The 19,248-nt window shown below is 42.4% G+C and overlaps 1 protein-coding gene across 5 annotated transcripts in view; it reads left to right on the top strand.

The window, feature by feature from the left end:
* The window catches only part of LOC129854096 (activating molecule in BECN1-regulated autophagy protein 1A-like), a 99,229-nt gene that overhangs the window by 21,847 nt on the left and 58,134 nt on the right, over positions 1-19,248 (top strand). For all 5 annotated transcript variants that reach the window (XM_055920751.1, XM_055920750.1, XM_055920752.1 and 2 more), the window contains 3 exons: positions 1,038-1,214; positions 5,052-5,132; positions 5,806-5,909. In XM_055920751.1, coding sequence (XP_055776726.1) covers positions 1,038-1,214; positions 5,052-5,132; positions 5,806-5,909 — 362 coding nt within the window. The remainder of the gene's footprint in view (positions 1-1,037; positions 1,215-5,051; positions 5,133-5,805; positions 5,910-19,248) is intronic.

Below are 19,248 nucleotides of genomic sequence, written 5' to 3'. Positions count from 1 at the left end.
GGCACTCTGTAAATTTAAAAAAAGAAAATGAGGCTGTCTGCTTATTAAGATTTTTATTTACAGTTTTACTTTTGATGCTTAAGTATATTTTCCAACCAGTGTTGGGAAAATTTACCCAATTGTCATACTTGAGTGAAAGTAAAGATGCCTTAATATAAAATGACTTGAGTGAAAGTCACCCAGTAAAATGCTACTTGAGTAAAAGTCCAAGTATTTGCTTTTAAATATACTTAAGTATCAAAAGTACATGTAATTGATAAAATATACTTAAGCATCAAAAGTAAAATTGTAAATAATAAGAAAAAATCTTAAGCAGACCAGACAGCCTCATTTTCTTTTTTTAAATTTACGGATAGCTAGGGCCACGGTCTAACACGAACATATAATTTACAGACGAAGCATGTGCTTATTGAGTCCGCCAGATCAGAGGCAGTAGGGATGACGAGGGAAGTTCTCTTGATAAGTATTTGAATAAGACCATTTTCCTGTCCTTTTAGCATTCAAAATGTGTTCAAGTACTTTTGGGTGTCAGGGAAAATATATGGAGTAAAAAGTACTTAAAGAAGATTAGGAATGTAGTGAAGTAAAAGTAGTCAAAAATAGTAAAGTACAGATACTACTTAAGTAGTACTTTCAAGTATTTTTACTTAAGTGCTTTACACCACTGTTGGTTGTGAGGCCTAAAATAACATTGGAGGCGGTTTATTGAACCACACTAACTATGGCCATCAGAGTTGAAGCATGGAAGATAGGGAAGTTAACTTTTTTGAAGAAGAAGCCTGCTCCATTTTTACAGTATTTGGTCTTTGACAATACATGGTCTTGGGTTTGTTCAGGTTTTTCTGGTATTAGCACTGCCTTCTGCCTGCTTTGCTTGTTTTTATTTGTCAGTTCAAAAAAAGACATATCTACACTATACATACAAAAAGAACGTGACTGGGATAGCACAGAGTCAGACTTATTTCCGTTGTGTTCTATTGCTCCTGGGTTATCTGATCACCATTGATCTTAGTTGTGTGTCCTTGCTGTGCTCACAGGTTGTCCCCTGCTGCATATTACGCCCAGCGGATGATTCAGTACTTATCTCGGCGGGACAGCATTCGCCAACGATCACTGCGCTACCAGAGCCGACTGCGGCCTCTCTCATCCACCTTGGATAGCCCAGGAAGCTCCCCCTCCGTTGAGAACAACGAGGTGGACTTTGAGGAGTTTGAGTGAGTCGTCATCTACCTACAACATCCAATGCCTTTTGTATCCCTTGACTATTGTTTATGAAGACATTTACAGGACACATTATGATAAAACAGCCTACAATTGTTGAGAGCTTTGGGTTTTATTCATGGAATAATTAGCATGAAACCATAACCTAGCAGAATGCTGTGATTTCTCTGTCAGTTGATTTTGCTGTGAAGTTAGTGCCACCATTGCCAATGGGTGAGGGAAATTAATTCCCTGCATTATGCCTCCACACACCCTCGGTATGATCTGGAGTGCATAATGACTAACAAAGCAAACAGCTGATAAACACTCCTAACAAAATAACTTGCGTATCGAATGCCTAATGTGTGGCTCTCAAAGGTTGAATTTGTGACGTATTGTTCAAATTGATTAGTTTTTTTTTTCTTTCCCCTTCAATATATAAATGTTAATTGCCTCTGGCCTGGCTATGATAAAGGTGCAGGGGGATGGTGTTGCTTACAGGGCCTTGATACTCCAGGGTCAGTGGTTTGCAACACTCAATGCTCCCAGGTCTTATTTGAGGTCATCAGTCTTCTCAGGCCTCTGCAGACTTTGTACTGTAGCATCGTTGGCTGAATGAGGTCAAAGGAATTCCCCTGGCGCTATTTCCTCCCCAGCAATTGACGACATATTATTTATAATGATGACAACTGTTTGTCAGAATGAACAGTTAAGTTATTCGTCGCTCTATCAGGTCTTTTAGAATGCCTTTTATTGTCCTTTGGGTTGGATTCAGAGTTACATCAAACCAGCAAGGACATTTTCCTCGAGCATGTAAACGGTCCAATCACCATGTTGCTAGTTATAACTGGGTCATTGCATGGTGTGGCGTCAGCTCCACATCAGTGCGAGACAGTGTCTGTTTTCTTCCGACAAGATTAGACATGTGCTGCCACCCGCTCGTTCGTTATTGAACCTGGTGGGATTTAGGGACTTATAACAAGACGACTTGCCCTCATCCCCAATTCCAGATTTACGCTTCTGCTTACTAATTGTTTTAGATGATTGGCGTGGATCAGAACTTTGCAGCCATAGTGAGTGCAAGTAACAGTATGGGGGGATGGCTCTATGCATCACAGACACAACGCTGTTGTTAGTTGAAGAGAGGGAGGTCTCAGATTTCTGCGGGTATGACGTTTCTCAACTTTCAATAATGAGTGATTGGCACTTTAAAAAAAAAAAAATTTAACAAATTTTGTGGTACTGTATGTCTTTGAGTTGCGGAGCCTTGTCCACGTTGGCCATTTTGCAGTCTGTGCTAGTATCACGAAAGTTTTTAGGACATTCAATTTACAATTAGATTGATCAATTGCATGGCTAACTATGAGCAATATTTACAGTTAGCGATCTAGCTAATGTGTTTTGATTTCCACTTCCTCAGGTGGTGAATTAGCACCAAATGAATTAGCCTATTAGCTAGTACACACAATCATGTAGGCAAATGGATCTCTATTGATCAAAACATTTGGAGCAGTCAGGAGCCCTATTGTGAAAGTAAAATATAGCAATAACTGCCTAATTGCACATAATAATTACTTGAATCATGCATTCCTGCTTGGACATGGTGTGATTAAAGAACTACATTTTTTCAAACATCTCAACAGTCTATTTTCCTCAATAAAGCACCGCGAATGACTTGATGATTTTTTTTTCTATTGCGTTACACAAAATGTTGGTGCGACCAAATCATTGGCCTGGTGCCACCAGGGTCAGACATTAGTCTGCAGCCAAGTCTGAGCTGTGTTATTCTGGAGCAGGATGCTACGGGTGATGAAATAATTTTTTTAAAACAATTCATTCTTAACACAATGCACACTCGATAGGTGTTTTTGTTTGATTTTCACAAAATCATATATTTTAACGTGCAGAATAACTGAGAACAGATTTTCACTTTTTCTTTAAACTGGTCATGATGTGCCAGTTGCAGTGAAAAGACATGCCCTTATAGCCAGTCAAACCCTATGGCGCTTTTGGAATGACGTAAGAATTCGCTCATTGTAATGGTATCAGCAAACAGTGAAAGTAAACCTAGATTACAGTCCTGTGAGAACATATACAGCAGCAGACTCCGACTATAGATGATTCAGGATTATGCTCCCCTTGAGAACTGCACAGAGTGACAGTATTTGGTATTTTAAAAGGGTGTACTGAAGAAATCATTTTAGAGCTGTAGCCTAATTCTCTTCCAAACTCTCACCTTGTTTTGTAACATGCTGATCAGAGAGAGAGAGAGCGAAGAGAACAGCAGTTTAATAATGACACCGCTGATGATGCTGTTGCCAGTTTCCACAGAAAGCAGCTGTCACTTGACCACTTATTAGCTCTCCTTCACATCTCCTTTCCCAAATGAATTGTGGCTTAATCTAAATGCGTTATTCTTCGCAAGTGTAGAAAACTGAGGCTGGACATTTCTTCAACTTAGTTACGGGTGCGTCTTGTCCCCATTTTTATTTTTAGTCTGTTTGCAAGTTTGAAGTCTTCCTAGACCAATTAACTGGTTCCTTATTTGCTGGACATTTATAACATGGCTAGCAAAATAGTTTTACTTTCGACTTGAGCTTCATACACGGAATGAAGTTATACGGCCAGTCGGCCACAGAGTATCATTGCAGTCGAAGCAAACAACAGTTTGCCGGTATTAAAATGCAGTTCTGGATGACTGATGTGAGATGGGCTCATCCTCAAAGCCAGAATATGACCTCACCGATTTGGTTTATGAATTATTCCGCCAACCTGACTGCCCCGACTTAGAAATGAATTGTGGAGGGTGTAAGTGTTAGCATATTTCATATCAGTTATTGAAATGTATATTTATGAAAGCATCTCTATTTCCGCCTGCTTTCTGATTTAGAATACTTTCAGAGGCTCCACGTTTGTCCGATTTCCTCTCTCACATCCTTCACATTGTCACAGTTTTCAGGAAATGTAAAGGAAATTCTGGATATGAAACGCCCAGTGGATCACAAAGAGGCCGTGTCCTCTCAGCTGATACTCTGATGGAAATATGATGCATATTTAGTTCCTCCTGGGGTCAGTGATTAAATTACAGGAACCAATGTTTCTGTTATGGCACAGCCTTCCTTTGCAAGTTTAGATATTAACATTTTAGCAGATGCTCTTATCCAGAGCGACTAACAGGGTGAAGTGCCTTGCTAGGGTGAAGTGCCTTGCTCAAGGGCACATCGACAGATTTTTCACCTAGTCTGCACAGGGATCCGAACGAGCTACCTTTCGGTTACTGGCCCAACGCTCTTAACCGCTAGGTTACGTACCGTCCTGATTCTATACAGTGTCTCAGGCTGGAAATATGTTGTCTTTGTTTTTCCTCCTTTTGAATGTGTCCGGACTAGAGTGTACGGGGTTGTAAAAAGGGGCCTACTTACGAGCAGTTTTTCAAACCTGTAAATGGAGAAACATTGGAGCCATAAATGACCATCTTTACCATAAATGACCATCTTTACCATAAATGACCATCTTTACCATAAATGACCATCTTTACCATAAATGACCATCTTTACCATAAATGACCATCTTTAGGCATTGCAGCATTTCAAACTTTTGCAAATCTTCTCTGGAGTTTCTGTTTGGCTGCTTGGTTTTTGAGGCTGCTGGATAATCACAAGCAGTACTGCAACTTTCTCCCTTTTGGTCTGGGTCTCAAGCCACTAATAAGTTAGGCTAACATCAAACTTTTAAGTGAGCCTGCACTATATAGTGAGCCCAGCTACGGTCTCTCAGTTAAGCTGAGGCTTTTAATTTTAAGTACTCCTTGTATATGTTTGTCTGTTATCTCCCTCTCCCTCTCTTCACAGGGATAACGGTGATCGCGCCAGACACAGAGCTCCACGCAACGCTCGTATGTCTGCCCCCTCGCTTGGCAGATTTGTTCCCCGGTGGGTGGCCCTGATATGATTAATTGATTGATTTTATTAGGAAAAAGATGCACAGAGTACAACCCAAGGGATAACGCATTAAAGCGATTCCACTGGTTTCCCTGACAGAATACACACAATGGAGAGAAAACAAACAAAAACAGCCACCCCTACAATAAAAAAACAGCTCCACACAGCATACAATAAATACTGTAAATACTTAACTAAAAGAGAAAGATACGGGAAAACAAGAAATAGTCAACCTATCCAATCAGTTGTGCTCCTGGACTCTGAATACATTACACTTATTGGCTCTTCATATTCCAATGGATGTTTTTTTGGGGGGGCCAAAAATATGAGCTGCCAATGACATAATGGGACTCTGTGTCCCGAGATTTGGATACAGGAAATGTTTTACATATTCTCAAACTTTTTCATAAGTTTGATTTAGAATCTGTCTACCCAAAACCAGTGGTGATCATTAGCATAATCATACAGCACAATCATCAGTTTGTGCAACAATGTAGAGTCAGGTAAGGCTATTATAGACTTGCCTATGCTTTTTAGTCCCATATTTTAGTACCCTATTACGCGACATGGATGGTCTCCAATTTTCTCATGTCATCTTAGTTATGGGGTGAGTAAACTCTGTTGTGTGATTCTATGTAAATTGATGCTTCTCTGTTTGTTCAAGGAGGTTCCTACTGCCTGAGTATCTGCCATATGCTGGGATCTTCCACCATGAGAGGGGCCAGCCTGGCCTGGCCACCCATTCCTCCGTCAACAGGGTCCTAGCAGGTAGGCAGAGTTATCCCTCGTGTTTTTGTCTCGTTTTCTGTTTTGGTATCTAGGCTGCAAGCAAAGCTGGCAATTCCTATAATATTTCAGATCACGTGGGTGCTTTAGGACCTGGTTGCCCACACAATGTACCATTTCAGATGGATGAGCAGTTCAGCCACTCATGAGTATTAGTGCAGCAGCACAGGTAAGTGTTTGCGAAGAGGGCCTCTGTGTAATGACTGCCCTGTGCTCTCCACCCACGCTTTTGGAGCACAATCCACATGCTCCAGTGGTATTGATGTGGACGTTGCAGGTAATGAATTCGTCAACGAGAGTGCTTCAGAACCTCTTTCCCCTGCCGCCCACACTCTTGCAAACATGCTGGAACGCCCACACCAGCCCCAAAGAGCAAACTTACCAAACAATTTTTTTCCCCTGACATGATTCATGTGTAAAAAAAAAAAAAAAAAAAAAAAAGTAAAAAATTAAATAACATTTTTTTTTTTTTTAAGTGAGGTACTCTGAAGTCCCGTCTCACGCGTGCTTTTGCATTCTTAATGGTTTCTGACTCGTCATATCCAAAGGTAGAGCACATTCACAGCTCATGTCAAACCAAGCCAAATAGTCCCACTCACCCTTTGCTTCCAGTGTCCGACAAGGACCGATAGTCACCGCGAGAAATTAGAGTGATGCTGTGGCTTCCGTGTTGTTTACGGTGTTGTTTCTCATTGTACTGTATCACTGTCATTGTGTGTGTCTTGCCCACTGCTGAAACCTACAAATATCAAATGTTTTACAATTAGTGTTTCCTTTCAACTTGCATGAAAAGTGTCTCCGTTTGTGTGTGTGTGTCGTCAAGTTAATAAACGGAGAAATTACACCAGGTTCCATGCCTCTTGAGTCAGGAGAGATGTTCTCTGCCCAGCCCTCCATTTGCTTCCTACGCTGATTACTGTGACACCTGTGTTGATGATGGTTTGTAATGTCGCTCTTGAAATGCCACAGCGGCGTATGGGGTGTTTGACTTTAAATTACCTTTCACAGCCATTCAGCCTGGCTCCGTTCATAGATGGTCTAGTCTTTTGTTTTTGGATGATGTGAAAAATCATATTTATAATTTTCACCAGCAGAGGACAGTAGTAACCATATACTTGTATATGTGCCTTTTTATGTAAGAGATAGAAATGCTAATCTTTAATCATTCCAAAAATAAATGATGCCGGTTCACATTTATATAACTGGCAGTTATCTTTTTTTCCATGACAGGGTTTTGTCTTTTAGGGGTTCACTGTTTAAATTTTGTGATACAAAAAGTGCATTTTAATTTAAACTTGCGTAAAGACACGAGGTACAGTGGACATGTCATTCAGAGTTTTAAGAGACAGTCTAGACCCGGTTTAGCCGCTCAACTATGTCCCTTCCCATCTTGGTGGCCAATCAGTGTCTGAGCAGAAAGAGCATTTGTAAATGGAGAAGGTGACCTGCGATGACATGTCATTGTCACCCCAAAGGTCAGGAGAGAAGGGAACCGACAGGGTGGTATTATCTGCTCAGTCTGTAACCCTGAGTGAACCCACTGCAATTACCAATCCCAGTGGAGAAGAACCATGGAGACTGACTGGAATGGAGTGGACAGAGAGGGTTACGGGTTCAGTCAGCACACAAAATGGAAATGATCTGATAGAAACACAGACAACGGTTCTTCAGAATATTTTGGCTCATTTCCCCACTATTTTCATCGTACCAGTAAATCGTACATCATTAGTCTCTACCATCTCCTGTCTATGTCCAACTTCCTTTCCAAAATCTTATTAGCACCATATTTTCGATGCCAGAAACCAAGTTGCAAGTATTGTATTGCGACGCAGTCTATAGAGAAGTTGCTTTTAGTTCTGCTCTACCTCTCTTGGTCCCCTCTGGTGTTTTCTCCTTTGACTGGGCTGGTGGCAGATGTGGCAGCTTTTCACCCCTCTGTGCATTGACATGTTGGTCGTGGCATCACAGATATGCATGCAACATCGATATTGCTGGAACTGATGACACCCTTACATAAAGGCCCTCAGCCATACAACTTTTAATACATAACACACAATACTTCACATCTGTACACTGCTATTTCATGCCACTTTTTTTTTTATGATGTCTTTCTCTATTATGTGAAAGTTCTTCCCGTTTCGATAAATGTAGTATTTTCTTCAGTTTATTGCTCGCAGGCCACGGCTTATAGTCCTGTGAAATTTTGATCATGTGAGATCTTGTTAAATGTTTTATGGCTGAGTTTTCAACGGCCTGTGGCCTGTGACCATAATCTAAATCAAATTTTATTGGTCACATATGTTATTGCGGGTGAAGCGAAATGCTTGTGTTCCTAGCTCCAACAGTGCAGTAGTATCTAAAGATTCACAACTATACACACATCTAAAAGTAAAAGAACGGAATTAAGAGTTTTAGGAATTAGGCGCTACCAGGAGACAGGCCAGTACATCAGGAGACGTGGAGGAGGCCGTAGGAGGGCAACAACCCAGCAGCAGGACCGCTACCTCCGCCTTTGTGCAAGGAGGAGCAGGAGGAGCACTGCCAGAGCCCTGCAAAATGACCTCCAGCAGGCCACAAATGTGCATGTACTGGCCTGTACTGGCCTGTCTCCTGGTAGCGCCTCCATGCTCTGGACACTGCGCTGACAGACACAGCAAACCTTCTTGCCACAGCTCGCATTGATGTGCCATCCTGGATGAGCTGCACTACCTGAGCCACTTGTGTGGGTTGTAGACTCCGTCTCATGCTACCACTTGAGTGAGAGCACCGCCAGCATTCAAAAGTGACCAAAACATCAGCCAGGAAGCATAGGAACTGAAAAGTGGTCTGTGGTCACCACCTGCAGAATCACTCCTTTATTGGGGGTGTCTTGCTAATTTCCTATAATTTCCACCTTTTGTCTATTCCATTTGCACAACAGCATGTGAAATGTATTGTCAATCAGTGTTGCTTCCTAAGTGGACAGTTTGATTTCACAGAAGTGTGATTGACCTGGAGTTACATTGTGTTATTTAAGTGTTCCCTTTATTTTTTTGAGCAGTGTGTGTGTGTGATATATATATATATATATATATATATATATATATATATATATATATATATATATATATATATAGCAGCTTCTAAGGTGCAGGGTTGCGTAGCTGGCTAGTGATGGCTATTTATTGGCTGCTCCTATTTTATGAAATTAAAGGCACAGTGTCGTCAGCAATTGGATTTAGCCCAGAGCTTGTATTCTCATCATTGGTTAAATGTAGTGCACATTACTCAGAGGTCAAACCATTGGCATGTGTATGATGCAATATAGAATGGTTTGTGCTTTAATCCATACTGTTATAATTCAATATTATTGTATCAGGCTCTAAGTGCGTGTTCAGATGTGGCAGTGAGAGTATCTGGAGGCATGTTTTATCAGTGAGACAGGAAGTCTTAATTCATTAAGGCAGCTAGCTCTAAGACAGTCCGTCGGTCATGTTGGCTCTTTCCCAGAAGTTGAACAGCAAGGGGCCCGATGTTCCTCTTCCCCGACTCGGGCTTTGTCTTGGGACTGCCGCCAAACATAAAAATATGAACTTCAGGGAAATCACATGTGCAGCCAAGTGGAGAGAGGATATGCCAGGTGTATTTTATTATGTGACGCTCCAGCTCTCTGACATACTGTGAAAAGAGGGGCTTGTCACTCTCTTGTCACTTTGCCCTGCTTCAGTCCCCTATAACCTCATTCCCCTCTTCGGTCTCTGATCAGTCTCTCACTCGGTTTGCCTTCTCTTCACCCCCACCCTGTTTCTGCTTCACCCCTCTTCCCTCTCCTCCAACCCTCCGCTGTTGTCTTTCCAGCTTATCCGTACGCTCTTTTTCTCTTCAGTCCCTCCATCCTAAATCCATCTCTCCTCCAAAGTAAATCTCTTGAGCTTCTCTTCTGTAGGGAGCTACTTCTTGCTGATGTGTAGAAGAAAACAATTCCCTCCTTTTTAATGTTCACCCTTTGAATAAGTCATCTAATTTATTCTCATGTACCTTGGAATTTGCAGTAGCAGCTCCCATGCTGATAACAGGTGGGAGGGTTGAGAACCGCATTATACATGTTAAAGAGCGCCTCATGGTTCTTCTTTGATACCTTCCTGGCAAAAGTAAATATGTGTAACAGAAGGCATATTTTGAGGTGTAGCTTATGTACACGAGCAAGTCCCAAACTGATGTGTGTACAGTGTACCGCCTCCTCATTTCCAACACCTCTTCCTGATCACTGCTTCAATTGTTTCTCTGCTCAAGTTATTTTCTTTAGCTGTGCAATTGTGGCCCCTCATCAGGAGTAAAAAAAAAAAATGGTGCCCCCCACCACCATCCTAAGTTGCCCATCCCTTTTCGAAGTACACCATCACCCAGTTGGCTCAGGCTCTGTCAAACCAAGATAAGTCTGACCGTCATCTCCATGTACTTTGTATTGGGAAAGCTGTTGAATATGCATTGCCTGCACTTTGTTAGCCTACGCACACATATTTTTGGAAGGCTATCTCCCAAAGCCCAATGGGAAAACTGAGCCTCCGATTAGAAGTTTCCTGTGGAAATGCATTAGCGAAGAGTAAACCATACTGTTTAAATGTTCATATAAAATTTAGTTTTTGTCATTTGCATTTTTCACATGTATTTGCTCTTCAAAATAACAAAGATACGGTTTGAATCAAAGCGTCCCGGCTGGGGTTACTGAGTGCTTGAGTGGCTGTGTTAGAATATCTTAGCGGGTCCGGACTCAGTAATGCAGTAGTCTCTCTTTATAGATGGAAGGGCGACTACCTTTTTTATTTCCATTATGGGAGCTCTCTTGGAGGCATTTGACGCTGTGGTTGATGGACACTCAGACAGAGCAGTGTAGTGGTTTTAGTGTGGGAGAGCCTGCCAACATCATGCTTGTCATTTTAATAGGTGTAACTGTTGAACCCCCTCTTATAAGAGTGGAGTGGATTGTCATGGGGTTTGAGCAGAGATCTCCAGTATGGCTGATTGCATCCCCACTCCTGCTATTTTCCTCCTCTCTTTTACGTTTCCTGTTTGGGTAACTTTCAGCGGATATAGAAAGTGTGAAATGCATTCGGCTTCCTCTCTGTTGTCTTGTTTCCCGTTACAATTTTTTATTGTTCTCTTGTCAATGCTCTTCGGTTTTGCTGAAGTTGTGCAGCGGTTGTCTGCTGATGATGTTCCGACTACGGTCAGGGAAAGTTATGTAACAGGATGATAACAATGTTAGGATATCTGAATTTTCTTTTCTGTGATCAGACTGCAGATCGGGCTGTTACTAGCCTAAATGCTGACTGGATACTAACGGCCTGCTGTCTGCTACCCGGTTGTCACCACTGAATGCTTATGTGCACTCACCATAGAAAAGTGGAAGTTTCCAGCTGTCAGCGTTAAGCTCAATACATTGGGGATTTAGGAAATGTCCTGCTTTTGGACTCATTTCTCCATTGCCAGACGGGCAACAGATTTTCTGTTGTGCAGTGTGTCATATCCCAGGAAGTGTACCCAGCTGAATTCTATGTGCACAGGGCCTGCACAAGATGTTGTACCCTCCTAAAATAACCCTAAAATATCTTGGATATTATTAGACTGTATCATTTATTCTCAATGTTTCATCAGGATGCAATAAAGCAAGACTTTAGAGCAGGAGGTCTTCAACCTTTTCTTGCCCAACGACACATGGTAAACCTGGCGACCAAGGGACCCCCATCATAACAAAACAAATTTTCTCGACCTTTTCTTATCAGGTGAATAGCAAGGAGAAGTAAGCAACATTATTATTTAAAACATTTGTTTGTATTTTGCCCCACTTTTTTTCTCCCCAATTTGGATTTTGCCTCATCGCTGAAACTCCCCAACGGGCTCGGGAGAGGCGAAGGTGGAGTCATGCGTGCTTCGAAACATGACCCGCCTAACCGCGCTCCTTAACACCCGCCAGCTTAACCCGGAAGCCATCCGCACCAATGTGCTGGTGGAAACACCGTTCAACTCGCAAACCGAGTTCAACTCAACTCAGCCTGCAGGCACCCGGCCTGCCACAAGGAGTCGCTAGGGTGCGATGAGCCAAGTAAAAATCCCCCCGGCCAAACTTTCCCCTAACTCGGACGACGCTGGGCCAATTGTGCGCCGTCCCGAGCTGTGCCACGGCCGGTTGTAGCACAGCCCGGGAATGAACCCGGTTCTCTCGTAACTCCTCTTGCACTGTGATGCAGTTCCTTAGACCACTGCGCCATTCGAAGGCCAGCCATTTTTAATTAATAGATTTGGTACATTGTTTTTATTTTGACCTCCCCATATTTATTATAAATGGAGTAGGAAGTGTAAACTCTAACATAGCCTATTAGATAGAAACGTAACTCCAAACACATTTTCACAAATACCAGCAGTCAAGAAAGCTTACCAGTGGCAGTGACTGGTACTCGCGGGTGCTTTTTCAAAACAAAATGTCAGATACTCCAGTTTGTGTAATAGGCTCCAATGAGTGTAATTAGCTCAATATTAGGAGTTGACATCATTTAGAAATGATATTCCCTTTTCTACTGAAGGTATGTAATTCAACATGTTTATTTTGTTGTTGCTTGCAATATTCATAACATTGAAATACATGCTTTTTAGTTGTATTGGACCAACTGCAGTACCTATGGGTCTGTGGACCCCCGGGTTGAGCACCCCTGCTTTAGAGGCTATGGTGTATTGTGCATGTTGTCTAGGGGTAGTGTTGAGCTGTGGAGCCAGTGATGGTGGCCATTACTTGAAGATGTTTCTCAACCCTCCTAGGTCTTATGAAGGAAGGACATTTTATGGGGATAATTGAGGATGAGCTGAGTCAGGGTCTATGGCAGGAACACACCAGTGCTCCCTCATACTGTTATGGGCTCTTTAAAATCTTGCCTGGAAATTCCCAAAGGATATGCATTTGGATTTTGTAATACTTTCCCGAGAGCTGTGTCGGACAGCTGGCAGCAGCTTTCTCATCACCAAATGATTTTAAAAAAGTACCTACTTACTCCATGAAGTATTTTTTTAATTAAGTAAGTAAGTGCTAAGTGTCGTCAGAGGCCCCAGTGGTTAGAATATAGTGTGTCTACAGTATTATGTGAAGTTATTGTTCAGAAATAAAGTAGTCATACACAATCCCTTTTGAAGAATTCACTCTACAGAGACTCCATCTCCTCTGCTCTGCTCTTCGATATTAAAAATGGGTTTCTTGAAGGCATTGGTAATCACTCTGCTATGCTTTAGGCTCACTTCCACTTTTGAGTAAAGCACATTGGCAGTGTGGTGAGTGGCAGATAATCCTTTTTTTTTTAGTAGATGAATGGTTTGTTGATTTGCAAAACACAGGTAATGCTGGCTCAGTCAAACCTTTACTTGGCGGAGTCTCACAAAATGTAAGAACGCTCAAGCAGTAGTTGGACACTGGACTCTAAAAGCTACACCTCTTCTGCCGAAAAGTTCTTCCCTGTCCAGTTATTATGGCCGATTCATTAATCGTTCTGCTGTTTATGGTACATTCAAAATGTGTACATCTCTTTGCAGGCTGTGCTACATTCCATCTAAAGGCCAGTTACAGCTTATATGGACTTTCAGAGCATGAAGAATGGGTATAGACCTAATAGTTTGTAGTGGGGAGCTACACTTTTAGACACATGTTCACACTGACTCAATCATGCACACGCACACAGATCTCAACCACATTATGCTCGTTTTGACTATTGTAACATTTGCTTGCTTTCGGATTCTGTCAGGAATGGCCGACCCTAAAGGTATTTGGTTGAAGTTAGAAGTGATTGACTTTTCGACTGGCAAAATTTAAACAGTTTAAACTGTCAGAATAGAGACTGACTGTCGGTCTGATTCCATTTCTATAATGCCCCATCTTGTTGCATTCCTTACATTATTTCATAGTGTGGCAAATGAGATTAGCATTGCTCTTGTATTAGGGCTTTCATAAATATTCCCTGGTTTTATTTGGAGTATTTTAATCCTGTTATCAGCCTTTAAACATTTTTTGAATTATTTTATATTCAACAAATCATCTTGGCCATTAACACTGCCTCGTCTCTACGTTTCATCAGTCATGCCCCAATGCACTTGTGGATGTAACCACAGCAACCAAATATGTTGTGATTTCATGCTACTTTGATAAGATAGTGATTACTCTGTTGGTCAGTTGTCACACCTCAAACTCTAGCTCCACTTGACATGCTTCCATGCTGCTGCAGCACTACATTGTGTTTCATGTCTTAGTGGACCGACTGTGATTTTAGTTTATTTTCATGTATTGTCCCTTTTTCTCTGCCTTGAACAAACGCACTCACACCGGGTAGCTTGAAGCACCTACTGAACAATTGTAGCTCAGCCACAAACAAACACCACTAGCTGTATCCTGACAAAGAAAGCCATAAGCATCTAGCAAGCGAGCTTGCTGGAGAAATGTCATTTTCATGTACGGAACAAGATGTGCAGTAGAGTTTATCTGGTTTGTGGGAGGTCAACCCATGTGGGGATATGAGTGGCCAGGAAGGGGCCATTTATTTCAGACCTCCCTATGTGAACCAAATACCAGCAGTAGCAGCCATTCAGACCCCAACTGGTATAAAAAATAGCTGTGGGGAAAAAGCAACAAGGTTCTTTCTCTGAGACTTGTGCCTCCCTCTCCTTTTTAAAGTGCAAACCACCCCAGCAGAGACATTTCTAAGTGATGTTGGAAAATGACTGTCCTTATTCTGGCTAGTCTGATCTTACTCTCCTAATAGGGCGTAATAAAATGTTTTTTCAAAAATGCGTTCATGTACTAGTTTTTTTCAGAATTTACAGACTCATAAGGCCAGTGGTTGCGTTCGCATGACTCAGTATAACCCAGGGTGCTTGATCCTCATATGGCTCATCCTCTGTGTATTATAGTGTGACTAACAGGGGTCTTCTCCCTCTGGTCTAATAGACTGTAGCTACAGTTGAAGTCAGAAGTTTACATACATTTAGGTTGGAGTCATTAAAACTTGTTTTTCAACCACACCACAAATTTGTTGTTGCCAAAACTATAGTTAAGTCGGTTAGGACATCTACTTTGTGCATGACACAAGTAATTTTTCCAACAATTGTTTACAGACAGATTATTTCACTTATAATTCACTGTATCACAAATCCAGTGGGTCAGAAGTTTACATACACTAAGTTGACTGTGCCTTTAAACAGCTTGGAAATTCCAGAAAAAGATGTCATGGCTTTAGAAGCTTCTGATAGGCTAATTGACATCATTTGAGTCAATTGGAGGTGTACCTGTGGGTGAATTTCAAGGCCTATCTTCAAACTCAGTGCCTCTTTGCTTGACATCATGGGGAAATCAGCCAAGACCTCAGAAAAAAACTTGTAGACCTCCACAAGTCTGGTTCATCCTTGGGAGCAATTTCCAAATGCCTGAAGGTACCACCTTCATCTGTACAAACAGTAGTACACAAGTATAAACGGCATGGAACCATACAGCCGTCATACCGCTCAGGAAGGAGACGCGTTCTGTCTCCTAGAGATGAATGTTCTTTGGTGCGAAAAGTGCATATCAATCCTAGAACAACAGCAAAGGACCTTGTGAAGATGCTGGAGGAAACAGGTACAAAAGTATCTATATCCACAGTAAAACTAGTCATATATCGACATAACCTGAAAGGCCGCTCAACAAGGAAGAAGCTCTGCTCCAAAACCGCCATTAAAAAAGCCAGACTACGGTTTGCAACTGCACAGAGGGACAAAGATCGTACTTTTTGGAGAAATATCCTCTGGTCTGATGAAACAAAAATATAACTGTAATAATAACTGTTTGGCCATAACGACCATCTGTCATGCCCTGACCATAGTTTGCGTTGTATGTTTCTATGTTTTGTTTGGTCAGGGTGTGATATGAGTGGGCATTCTATGTTGTATGTCTAGTTTGTCTGTTTCTATGTGTTTGGCCTGATATGGTTTTCAGAGGCAGGTGTTAGTCATTGTCTCTGATTGGGAGCCATATTTAGGTAGCCTGTTTTGTCTTTGTGGGTGATTGTTCCTGTGTTTTGTGTTCACTATACGGGACTGTTACGTTTTCGTTCGTTCACTTTGTTGTTTTTGTTCAGTGTTCATTTTCTTTATTAAAATATGGACACTTACCACGCTGCGCATTGGTCCTCTGATCCTTCCTTCTACTCCTCCTCAGAAGAGGAGGAAGACGAGCGTTACACCATCGTTATGTTTGTAGGAAAAATGGGGAGGCTTGCCAGCCGAAGAACACCATCCCAACCGTGAAGCACGGGGGTGGCAGCATCATATTGTGGGGGTGCTTTCCTGCAGGAGGGACTGGTGCACTTCACAAATAGATGGCATCATGACAAAGGAAACTTATGTGAATATATTGAAGCAACATCTCAAGACATCAGTCAAGAAGTTAAAGCTTGGTCTTAAATGGGTCTTCCAAATGGACAATGACCCCAAGCATACTTCCAAAGTTGTGGCAAAATGGCTTAAGGACAAAGTCAAGGTATTGGAGTGGCCATCACAAAGCCCTGACCTCAATCCTATAGAAAATTTGTGGTCAGAACTGAAAAGGTGTGTGCGAGCAAGGACGCCTACAAACTTGACTCAGTTACACCAGCTTTGTCAGAAGGAATGGGACAAAATTCACCCAACTTATTGTGGGAATCTTGTGGGAGGCTACCCAAGACGTTTGACCCAAGTTAAACAATTTAAAGGCAATGCTACCAAATACTAATTGAGTGTATGTAAACTTCTGACCCACTGGGAATGTGATGAAAGAAATTAAAAGCTGAAAGAAATCATTCTCTCTACTATTATTCTGACATTTCACATTCTTAAAGTGGTGATCCTAACTGACCTAAGACAGGGAATTTTTACTAGGATTAAATGTCAAGAGTTGTGAAAAACTGAGTGTAAATGTATTTGGCTAAGGTGTATGTAATCTTCCGACTTCAACTGTATATCATTCCACTTTCCTTTTATGTATGAGTGCAGTAAGTCCGTGAGTTGTAGTCAATCTCCAAACCCACCATGTGGTACTATTATGAACCGAGGTCCCATGTGAGAGAATTAGGGTCCTCTCTCTCATCCATGGTGCCATGTGGCAGTGGTGTAGTCTGCATGGCCATGGGTTTAGAACCAGTGACTCCACTTAGTTGTGACCCCCCCTGACCCCTCCTCTACCTATAAATGGGTGAACTGTGAAAATGTATCTGGTTTTATATATGGACTGCGAGACCAGGGGGAATAAAATGCAGCCTATGATTAATATGCATCAAATAATGCCACTTATGCTCTCTCCATCCCTTGTTATCCCACTCCCTTTTTTGTCCATTGTCCCCATACCACCTCCATGCGCACTGCTAGCTACTCTTCTTCCCACACTGGCCCAGACACTTCCTTTCGATCCAGTTCAACTCTCCAATCCGTCTCCCCCTCCAGTTTCATTCCCTAGTAATCATGAACTTTTTATCTGATGATGGTGTGAAAATGGTCGAGGCTATTTGAGTATCAAATCAAATTGTATTAGTCACATGCGCCGAATACAACAGGTGTACATTGAAATGCTTACTTACGAGCCCCTAAACAACAATGCAGTTTTTTTTTTAATATACGGAAAAGAATAAGAAATAAAACTAACAAGTAATTAAAGAGCAGCAGAAAAATAACCAGGGGGGTACCGGTACAGAGTCGATGTGCGGGGGCACTGGTTAGTTGAGGTAATATGTACATGTAGGTAGAGTTATTAAAGTGACTATGCATAGATGATAACAACAGAGTAGCAGCGGCCTAAAAGGGGGAAGGGGGGGGGGGGCAATGCAAGTAGTCTGGGTAGCCATTTGATTAGCTGTTCAGGAGTCTAATGGCTTGGGGGTAGAAGCTGTTTAGAAGCCTCTTGGACCATGACTTGGCTCTCCGGTACCGCTTGCCGTGTGGTAGCAGAGAGAACAGTCCATGACTAGGGTGGCTGGAGTCTTTGACAATTTTTAGGGCCTTCCTCTGTCTCCTGAGGGGGAATAGGTTTGTTGGTGATGTGGACACCAAGGAACTTGAAGCTTTCAACCTGCTTGGCTGCCTCCCTGTCGACGAGAATGGGGGTGTGCTCGGTCCACTTTCTCCTGTAGTCCACAATCATCTCCTTTGTCTTGATCACGTTGAGGGAGAGGTTGTTGTCGTGGCACCACACAGTCAGGTCTCTGACGACCTCCCTATAGGCTGTCTCGTCGTTGTCGGTGATCAGGCCTACCACTGTTGTATCATCAGCAAACTTAATGATGGTGTTGGAGGCGTGCTTGGCCGTGCAGTCATGAGCGAACAAGGAGTACAGGACGGGACTGAGCATGCAGCCCTGAAGGGGCCCCGTGTTGAGGATCAGAGTGGCGGATGTGTTGTTACCTATCCTTACCACCTGGGGGCTGCCGTCAGGAAGTCCAGGATCCAGTTGCAGAGGTAAGTGTTTAGTCCCAGGGTCCTTTAGCTTTGAGGGCACTATCTGTGGATCTGTTTGTGCGGTATTGCAAGCCCTGCCACATCCGACGAGCGCCGGGGTAGTTCGATCCGATCTTTGTCCTGTATTGATGCTTTACTTTTTTGATTGTTCGTTGTAGGGCATTGCGGGATTTCTCATAAGCTTCCGGGTTAGTGTCCCGCTCCTTGAAAGCGTCAGCTCTACCCTTTTAGCTCAGTGCAGATGTTGCCTGTAATCTATGGCTTCTGGTTGGGGTATGTACATACGATCACTGTGGGGACGACATCATCGATGCACTTATTGATGAAGCCAATGACTGATGTGGTGTACTCCTCAATGCCATCGGAGGAATCCCGGAACATATTCCTGTCTGTGCTAGCAAAACAGTCCTGTTGCTTAGCATCTGCTTCATCTGACTACTTTTTTATTGATCTAGCAGGAATCAGGAGGATAGAATTATGGTCAGATTTACCAAATTGAGGGGAAGGGAGAGCTTTGTACGTGTCTCTGTGTGGAGTAAAGGTGGTCTAGAATTTTTTTCCCTCTGGTTGCACATTTAACATGCTGATAGAAATGAGAGAACTGATTGAAGTTTCCCTCCATTAAAGTCCCCGGTTACTAGGAGCGCCGCCTCTGGGTGAGCGTTTTCCTGTTTGCTTTTGGCGGAATACAGCTCATTCAATGCTGTGTTAGTGCCAGCCTCAGTCTGTGGCGGTATGTAAACAGCTACGAAAAATACAGATGAAAACTCTCTAGGTAAATAGTGTGGTCTATAGCTTATCATGAGATACTTTACCTCAGGTGACCAATAGCTCGAGACTTCTTTAGATA

This window comes from Salvelinus fontinalis, chromosome 4 (assembly GCF_029448725.1).
Source record: "Salvelinus fontinalis isolate EN_2023a chromosome 4, ASM2944872v1, whole genome shotgun sequence".
Taxonomy (NCBI): domain Eukaryota; kingdom Metazoa; phylum Chordata; class Actinopteri; order Salmoniformes; family Salmonidae; genus Salvelinus; species Salvelinus fontinalis.
The sequence above is the reverse complement of the archived record's forward strand: the minus strand, read 5'-3'. Positions and strand labels throughout refer to the sequence as shown.